At 35.2% G+C, this 10,321-nt stretch overlaps 1 protein-coding gene across 1 annotated transcript; it reads left to right on the forward strand.

Annotated features, from left to right (window-relative positions):
* The first annotated feature begins 2,054 nt into the window (after positions 1-2,054).
* Positions 2,055-6,272, forward strand: LOC117064585 (sperm-associated acrosin inhibitor-like). Its single transcript, XM_033178629.1, has 4 exons — positions 2,055-2,140; positions 2,903-2,940; positions 4,148-4,263; positions 5,222-6,272. The coding sequence occupies exons 1-4, from the start codon at positions 2,074-2,076 to the stop codon at positions 5,265-5,267; spliced, it is 267 nt and encodes an 88-aa protein (XP_033034520.1). The 5' UTR covers positions 2,055-2,073; the 3' UTR covers positions 5,268-6,272.
* The last annotated feature ends 4,049 nt before the right edge of the window (positions 6,273-10,321 follow it).

Genomic DNA, 10,321 nt, shown 5'->3' on the forward strand with positions numbered 1-10,321 from the left:
CCAGCCTTCATACACACACACACACACACACACACACACACACACACACACAAAGACAGTTATCCACAAACAAAAATAGCCTTTGAAGAGAGGGCCAAGGGTCCAATTAAGAATGTACAGTAATATGATTATTATGCATTACATGCTTGTATCAAAGTACCCTGTGTATCTCATAAATATATACACCTACCATTTATATATAAATTAAATTATACAAAATTTACTTCACACAGCTTCCAGGCAGAACTCCTCATGCCTCTGTGTGTTATCTGCCCTGGGCCATCGATCTGTCTTACCCCCATAAAGCTCATCAACAGATCAATACAGGAGACTCCTTAGCTAGGTAGAGGTGGTGGAGAAGGAAATTAATTAAACAAAAATTAAACATAAAATTTTAATTAAAAAAATCCACAGTAACACAGTGAAGCAAAACAAAACAAATGAACAAACAAAAAAAATGGAGAGTAACCACACAGAAAGGCTCCTTGGAGAGATTGGTTAGAAGTCTAGAGAAGGCTAGGTACAGAGAAGAAGGATGATGACTATCAGTATCAGTATCAGTCGTGTAACCTTCACTAGCCTGGTCTGTAGAAGCCACTGGAATCTCTTGCAATGAAGGTAACAACAGGAGATCTGACTGAGTTCACACCCAAAAAACAGGCATTGATGTAAGACTCTATCTCTCCCAACCCTGTGCAAGCTCCTAACCCAAGAGTCACAGCATTTTCACTCATGCCTACTCTCCAGATCTCAGCTCCACAGCTCCTTCACAACGGTCAATATTTCAGACTCCAGCTATGTGACCACGTTGCACATGTCCAAGCCTAGAGCACTGCAGCAACTGCAGTTTCGGGCTGGCACTGTCCCAGGCTGTGGAGCCTGGATTTCTCTCTATGCCTGCATGATGAATCCTAACTTTGCGACCACCATGTCAACACCCATACCTCCGGCATTTTAACCACAGTCACAGAAAGCTATCCTACTCCTTGGACTCTAGGACCTGGAATTGGATGTGGGTTAAATGTGTCTAGGTAAAGTCTATTCTCAGTTATGAATTTGTACTATAGTTTTACAAGATGTTCCCATTTACAAAGTTGATAAGGGGGAACCCAAGGAATCTGCATTTGTACTGACAATTTTATGTAAATCTACATTTACTTCAAAATAAAAAGTCTAATACAATCCAGATCTCCAATTAAGTTTCTAAGGTTGCAAAATACTAAGTGTCTAATTTAATTACAATTCCCCAAACTCATTTTTCTTTTTCTTTTATGCTGTTGCCTTTTCCAACTCAGCAGCTTGGAAAGCTTTCACATCTGCTCTCTATCTTGGATCTCTAAGTACTCTTATGACTTCTGGATACATCAGATCAAATTGTCCCAAACCTCCTGCTGAGTGAAGATCTGCTGAGAAAAATGCGAGGTACGTCACAGGAGCTACTTCACAGCTTCCAGGCAGAACTCCTCATGCCTCTGCATGTTATCTGCCCTGGGCCATCTATCTGTCTTATCCCCATAAAGCTCGTCAACAGATCAGTAAAGGAGACTCCTTAGCTAGGTAGAGGTGCTGCAGAAGGAAAAGGTAAATAAAATAAACACAGTCTCTAGAGCTGTCACCACTTTTCTGTTTTCAATGCGTGGGGTCGGAGTTCGCAGTCCTGGTGTCTGGTTGTTGTGAGGACTGCTCCAGATTCATCCTTCCTGAAATAATGGTTTCTATTTTCTGAGGAAAACTGAGATTTCAATGCGGATATTGCCTTAAATGTAGCCAGGCTCCTTGTTGGCTAACCCAGAGGGTTGGGAGAGTGAACAGCTTTTCTTAAATGTGTGGAGAGGATTTTTCCTGAGGTTTCCAAGTCTTTCAGAGCCTTCTAATCACATGTCATATCTTGCTGTTCCTGAAGGTTGGGGAAGAACGAAGGGAAGAGTCCACAATGATTAGTAATCTGGAGGGTTAGAATAGTTCTAACCCTAACCCTAACCTGTGAGAAACTTTCATTTAGAAATGGGTAATTTTTTTCCTGTTCAATGTGTTTTAAATATTTCTAAAGGTTTCATCCACAGACATCATAAAATGTGTTTCTTCTCATCATGGATCAAAGCTATTTTCATCATTGCCTTGGTATTTCTTCTTCACTCTGGTGAGTAAATTTTTCAGTCCTGCATGAAGTATTTCACATTTCTTAGAAAATGTAGGAAATAACTGCTCTAACCTAGGAATGAAGGGCCTGTTTTGTTGGATTTGCCATCCTTAAACTGGTAAAATGAAGTAGGGAATAAGTGTCTTTATATAAAATTGAATTAGTGAATTGCTTTTCTCATTTCCCTATATTTCTTGACAATCTGATTTTTTGCTTGTCAGCTCTGAGTGTACTAAAGTCAAGGCCTTGTGTAAGAAGAAGACTCACTGATCCTTCTGCTGATAAGTTGTCTGTCTTTCTTAAAGCTCAAAGTGGCTCATGAATTTCAGAATAAAGTAACTGTGAGGTGTTGGATAGATCCTTTATATTAGAACTGAGTTTAATTAATGTATTCATATTAAGTAAGTCACTTATACAAGGCATTGACTTGTCTAACTTGGCTGTCTCATCTGTAAAAATGAAAAAACAAATCCAGTAGGGTACCTTCAAAAGGAGATTTGGGGAGTTATTAAACAATGCATAAAATTATTTGTCACAAGTGATCTTAATTTGGGACTAACAAAATATTTACAGACTTGAAGTCATTTTATGAATGTATTGTGTCAATATTGCCAGAAAAGCTTACTTTATTACCTTTAGGGTCATGAGTAAAGAATTTACATATTTTTCTGTTACTAAGAAGTACATGCGCTTCCATAAGAAATTATGCTTTCCCCACCTCTTCTTCTTAATTTTAATTTGTCCTTTGTGCATTGGTTGCAGAAACTTCTTTTGCACCTGCATCAAAATTTCGAGATACGGTAAGTTAATACTGATTAAAATGGAAGTTGAAAACAATCTTTCAACTTTCTTATACATTTTAAAAGCAAATTTCATGAAATGAAAGGTATAACAGAATGATTCTTCAATAAGTAAAGACAAAAATAATAATAAAAAAATCAAAAGAATTTTCCTGTGCTCTTGTTACACTAAGGTTAAGAAATAGCATTTTCCAGCTGTATAAAATGATTTGGCATTATAAACTAGGTAAAAATATCTTATTATTCAAATATTTTATTAATGGGTATAAGTCTTGCACATAATCATCTAATATGCGTTAAAGGATGTTTAAAGTAGAAATGTTGTTCTAGCAAAACAAGATTAAAAAGTTATACAAAGGCCGGGTGCGATGGCTCAAGCCTGTAATCCCAGCACTTTGGGAGGCCTAGATGGGCGGATCACGAGGTCAGGAGATCGAGACCATCCTGGCTAACACGGTGAAACCTCGTCTCTACCAAAAATACAAAAACTAGCCGGGCGAGGTGGCGGGCGCCTGTAGTCCCAGCTACTCAGGAGGCTGAGGCAGGAGAATGGCATAAACCCGGGAGGCGGAGCTTGCAGTGAGCTGAGATCCGGCCACTACACTCCAGCCCGGGCGACAGAGCGAGACTCTGCCTCAAAAAAAAAAAAAAGTTATACAAATAAGGGTAAATGAAATAATAATTTTTCATATAGTCACATAGTAGAATATTACATAGAGGTGAAGAAAATGAACTATAGTTCTGAACATTTGAATAAAGGTCACAAAACATTTAAAAAGCAGATTAAGAATACAGACAGCATTTTTTTTTTTTTGTAAATTACTAGTACTTCCAACAAGAAATAGTATATATAACTAACTGTATCTATATGGTTATACAAATACATGCAAACACACATGTATGAATATATAAGTATCAAGTAAAATCATTGGGAAGACAAGGGAATGATAAATTAAAATTCAGTGTTATGATTTCTTATGGTATAAAATAATGGCAGATAGTTGATCTGGCTCCAAGGAGAAGTGGGGACAGGGAGGCTAAATTATACACACAACTTCAGTCATTTGTATGGCTTTGAAATCTCAATATAAAATACAGTTATTTTATTTTGATGTACTGTTTAGCATTATGTATGTGGAATAAATAATATTTTATTCAAAAAGTTCATTATCTGATAAATTCTATGTTTACTCTTTATGATTAACAGCCAGATTGTAGTGTGTATGCCAGTTCGGCAGGTTTTTTCACCAGAGAAATGGATCCAATCTGTGCAACCAATGGCCAGACTTATAACAATAGATGCCTTTTCTGCTGCGAAAAATTGTAAGTGCACAGGATTAAATATTAGCTCTTCTAAAGTAATAAAGAAACCATCACAAAATTATAGGAAAACTCATGTTTCTAATGACTTGGGTACAAGTCTACACAGAATGTAACTGTACTAGCTCTGTAAAAGTTAAAGGAACACACTTGTACCTTTCTCTAAATTCACATTTCTAAAAGTATTTTCGTATTTGACCTCACAACATAGCTCTAGTAAATATTCTATAAAAGTACAAATCAATTAATTTAGTGTAATTATTGTGAATTACTAATGGTAAATTAGTGACTGGAATAATGTAATTCCAAAGCCTAGGTGCTGAATGGTAATCTCCATGATGTAGCGCCAAACTATAGAAAGTATAACTGAGCAAGAAATCTAATACAGAAATCTGAAGTCCATCACAGTGGGCCCATTAATGCTAAGGAGGGACTCCTCTGATGATCTACTTTGTCACCTGAACTCCATGACAGCCTCTAGACCTTCCTTGGAGCTCAGGGCAGTCCAGGACACTTTCACTCAACCTCCCTTCCTATCTCCTGCATTCTGAAAGAGTTTGCAGTCTAAAGGTTCAGCCAGCCTTCTTCCCTCCCTCCCTCCACATTTTCTCTCACAGATATTTCCCATAAAGTCTGCACATTTAATTTTCAAACTGGTTTTCGTGTCTACAGAAACCACACATAAGATAATCTTTAATCTTCTCCTGTCTTGAGTCAGAGGAGGTCTGAAGGCTGAATCAAGACTAGGCATATAGAAAAAGCCAGGTAGCCCCAGATGGCAATAGAACTTGTGCAGGGAACAGCTGGGATCCCACTGCTTGCAGAAGTGGAGCAGAGATTTTTCCAAACTGTCCTATGTTCAAATCTTCCTTATTGAGAAACATACTATGCAATATCCAGGAAACTAAAAAATACTCTTTTAATAAATTATTTTTCCTTCTCTATTATTTTTTATTTTCAGAGAAAGTAAAGGAAAAATTGAATTTCATCATTATGGCAGATGCTGAGTTTTTGCCTGAGCTAACCATTGCTGAGGATTTTATTGTAATCCTATCTTATGGTGGATTCTACAACAAACTAGCACCTTCTCAATCAGAACCATAAATTTTTAGAGGACCAGTGGACACCTTCTGTAGCTCATAAGATGAAATATAAGATGGTGAAGACTCTTTCTGACTCTAAGAACCTGTGATTAAATAATTTTTATTCTCTATATTTGATTATTCAATGATAGTTGGAAAAACTATTATCTTAGCTATGTGTTTGATATTGTAAAATGTAATGAAATTTACAATCATAAATATTTCACTCAAAATGTTAAATATTATCTTTATTAAAACATTTTTTCTTTTGTTGGGTAGTACATTAATATACATAAATACTTTTGGTAATTATAACTAAAAAGACATTTTTAAAGATGGCCAAATAATATACTACTTGGGTGGTTATCAAAACTATGGATAACTGTGCTCCTGTTTATCCTAAAGATTCAGAACTTCTAGGAGAGGTATCTGGTAATTTGAATTCTAACAAGTACTCCAGGTTAATCTTAGGATTTTATGATCATGAACGTTAGGTAGCATGGACTTAAATTCTAAGACATAGGACATTTCTATAATTAAATGCATTGCAGAGTCGAGTCTATTCAGATACTGTAAGATTTCTGAGGATTGGGAGAAAAAAAATGTATGTATGTATATTTTTCTATGCACAAATTAGTCAAGAGAGAGAAGGTGGAGATCCTAGGATGCCAGACAACTTGGCCTGCCTTCCTTAACTTAGGATACCCATTTGTGATCCAAGTCCAATGTGTCTCCATTTCTCTCATCTCTCAACCAACAAGAAGAAGACTTTATTTGGGTGGTCACATGATCATTTAAAACTTGATTTTAGCAGCAGAAACGTAGATTGACTACTGGAAGATAACTATAAATCTGCCATATATGCCATATTAGGCATGCTCTTCTATTCAGTGAAAAATTTCACATCTAAAACAGTGATCTAAGTGTGAGTTACTTATTCATCTATCTATGTAGTCTTCATTGTTGATGAATGTACATTTTTAGAGCTACACTTTAAAAATGTATTCAGCCAATATCATATTGTGTTTTTAATTATATAGGGCATGCATAAAAACATTATTCAATGAATACTAGTAAATTCACACTTTTTTATTACATTCAACATACTATTAAAAAAAAAAAAAAAAACTCTAGTATCCATACGGCCCTATCTATAATGCTAGCAAAATGTAAAAGCAGATATTGTCACTATTTTCTAGGACAGTAGTTCCCATTCTTATTGGCACCAGGGACTGGTTTCATGGAAGACAATATTTCTACAAACAGAGGGTTGGGTGGGGATGGTTTTAGGATAAAACTGTTCCATCTCACATCTTCAGGCATTAGATTCTCATAAGGAGCTCACAACCTAGATCCTTCACATGCACAGTTCACAATAGGGCTCACATTCCTATGAGAATCTAATGTCCCACTGATCTAACAGGAGGCAGAGCTCAGGCAGTAATGCTTGCTGGCCTGCTGCTCACCTCCTGCTGTGCTGCTGGGTTCCCAACAAACCATGAACTGGTGCCAGTCATGGACTGGGGGTGAGGGACCCCTGCTCTAGGAACATTCGGTGTACTGACAGAAGTTAGTATGCATTAATGAATGGAAACTAACTCATTGCATGACTGTTTTCCACACAAGCTCTCTGAGTTAATTTCCCACATCCTGCATGTTATGTAACTTATTTCTCGTAAGAATCTTGTTAGACACACATTAGCTTCATATTTTAGCTAGAATGAGAGTGAAACCAAGGAAATGTAATAATGTTTGAAAACTGAACTTTGGTAAGAAAAAAAGTGTTTTTAAATTGAGATAAAATGTATCAAACTTAAAGTTCACTCTTTTAAAGTTTACAATTACATAACTTTTAGCATATTCACAATATTGTGCAACCATTATCAATATCTGAATGTAGAACATTTCTATCACTTACCCCACTCCAGAAAACCTGTGCACTTCTCAATTCCCTGCTCTATCTGTTCTCGGCAACTACTAATCTACTTCTTGTCTCTATGGATATTTCTATTCTGAAAACTTTACATAAATAAATCATACAATATTTGTATAACTTTAATATGTTAGAAACATATACATAGTGTGTGGTCTTTTGTTACTGATTTCTTTCCTTTAGCACAATGTTTTCAAGGTTCATTCATAATGTGACATGTGTCTGTATGTCTTTCCTTTTCATGGCCAAATAATATTCCATTGTGTGGATATACCACATTTGTTTATATATTCATAAACTGATAGACATCTGGGTTGTTTATTCTCATTAGCTGTTATGAACAATGTGACTATGAACACTCTTGTACAAGTTTTTGTGTGACCATATATTTTTATTTCTCTTGGGTAGAGACTTAAGAATAAAATCACTTGATTATATGATAACTCTATTTTAACTTTTTGAGGAAATGCCAAATTGTTTCCCACACTGGCTGAACCATTGTACTTTCCTACCAGAACTGCAAGAGAGTTCCAGTTTCTTCAGATTCTCAACAAAACTTGTTATTTTTCATTTTTAAAAAATTTTAGACTTCCTAGTAGATGTGAGTAGTATCTTATTGTGGTTTGATTTGCATTTCTCTCATGATTGACAACGTTTAGCAACTGTTCATGGGTATAGTGGCTATTTGCACATCTTCTGTAGATAAATGTCTATTCATATGCCTTGCTGATTTTTACACTGGGTTATTTGTATTTTTATTTTTGAATTTGAAGTGTCCTTATACAATCTGGATATTAGAACTTTATCAGGTATATGACTTGCAAATGTTTTCTCACATTTTGGGATTGTCTTTTCAGTTTCTTGATTGTGTCCTTTGATGCAAAAAATGCTTTTTAATTTTGATGAATTCTAACTTATCCTAACTTATTTTTCCCTTACTGCTTGAGCTTTTGGTATAATATAAAAGAAATCACTGTCAAATCCAAGATGGTGAATATTTATGCTTGCCAAAAATCAATATAGCATATATCAATTTATGTATTTATCCAGTAATACATATTTTTATTATGTTTCCTTTTAAGAGTTTCATAGTATTAGTTCTTCTGTTTAATTCATTGATCTGTTTTGAATTGATTTTTCTATATGGTGTGAAGAATAGACCCAAATTTATTATTTTGTATTTGCCTATTTAATTGTCAAAACATCTGTTGTTTAAAAGACTATTCTTTTGCCATTTTTTGACTTGCCAAAAATTAATAGAGCATAGATGTATCAATGTATTCATTTATCCAGTAGTACATTTTATGTATTTGTTTATTCATTTTGATAAATAAAAATTGTATACATTGATGGTGCATGTGGTTTTCATAGATATACGTATTGTGAAATGATAGAGTCAAACAAATTAACATATCTATCACCTCACTTACCATTATTATGGCGAGAACATTTAAAATGTACTCTGTTAGCAATTTTTCAAGGAAAGCATACAGAGCTTACGTATCCTTCCAAAATGAAACTTTCTAGTGAATGTAATCCCATTATGTCTATTTTTCCTTAGATTTTCTGTGCTTTTGAAGTCTTACTTAAAAATCCTTGCTCAACCCAGTGTTGTAAAACATTTCCCTTATGTTTTCTTCCAGTATTTTCATAGTTTGGCATTTTATATTTAAGTCTTTAATCCATTTTGAGTTGATTTTTGTATATGGTGAGGGGTGGGGTCTAGTATTATTCTTCTGCATGTGTCTATTCAAATGTTTCAGCAGAATTGATTGACAAGCATGGAGGCAAAAGCAACTTCATCTTGGATACTAATCCACCATGTTGACTTTTGATTTCTCCCTATCTTTTAATTGGAGAATTTGATCCATTTTCACTCAAGATTGTTATTAATAGGTAGGGACTTACTCCAGTCAGTTTTTGCTTTCTGGTTGTTTTGTGAATTCTTTGTTTCATTCTTCCTATCTTGATGTTTATCTCTGTGATATGGTGGTTTTTTATAGTGCTAAGCATTGTTTCCTTTCTCTCTTTTGTTTGCATACCTACTGTATTTGTGTGTGTATGATTACCAAGGGACTAAAAGAGTCTTTTAGTTATAATAGACTATTTTAAGCTAATAACAACTTAACTTTTTTTACATAAAAATATTCTATACCTTCCCCCTCCCACTCACAATTTGTATTTTAACTACCTTAATTTATATTTTTGTATTTTGTGAATTTTTCAACACTAAGTGTAGCTGTTCATGTTTCTGACCTTTTAGACTTTAAACCATTATAATAGAATAGTAAGAGATTTATATAGTGCTATTGTAGCACTGGGGTATTCTGAGTATGCCTATAGATTTACCTAAACTAGTGAATTTTGTACTTTCATGGTATGAATTATTGTCTTTCTTTTCCTTTTTTTCTTTTTAAATTTTTTATTATACTTTAAGTGCTGGAATATATGCGCTGAACATGCAGGTTTGTTACATAGGTATACACGTGCCACGACGGTTTGCTGCACACATCAACCCGTCATTTACATTAGGAATTTCTCCTATGCTATCCCTCCCCTAGCCTCCCCACCCCTGACAGGCCCTGGTGTGTAATGTTCCCCTCCCTGTGTCCATGTGTTCTCATTGTTCAACTCCCACTTGAGTGAAAACATTCAGTGTTTGGTTTTCTGTTCCTGTGTTAGTTTACTGAGAATAATGGTTTCCGGCTTCATCCATGTCCCTGCGAAGGACATGAACTCATCCTTTTTATGGCTGCACAGTATTCCATGGTGTATATATGCCACATTTTCTTAATCCAGTCTGTCATTGATGGACATTTGGGTTGGTTCCAAGTCTTTGCTCTTGTGACCAGTGCTGCAATAGACATATGTGTGCATGTGACTTCATAGTAGAATGATTTATAATCCTTTGGGTATATACCCAGTGATGGGATTGCTGTGTCAAATGGTATTTCAGGTTCTCGATCCTTGGAGAATCGCTACACTGTCTTCCAATGGTTGAACTAATTTACACTCTCACCAATAGTGTAAAAGTATTTCTTTTTCT

This window comes from Trachypithecus francoisi, unplaced genomic scaffold (genome assembly GCF_009764315.1).
Source record: "Trachypithecus francoisi isolate TF-2019V2 unplaced genomic scaffold, Tfra_2.0 Lachesis_group2, whole genome shotgun sequence".
Taxonomy (NCBI): Eukaryota; Metazoa; Chordata; class Mammalia; order Primates; family Cercopithecidae; genus Trachypithecus; species Trachypithecus francoisi.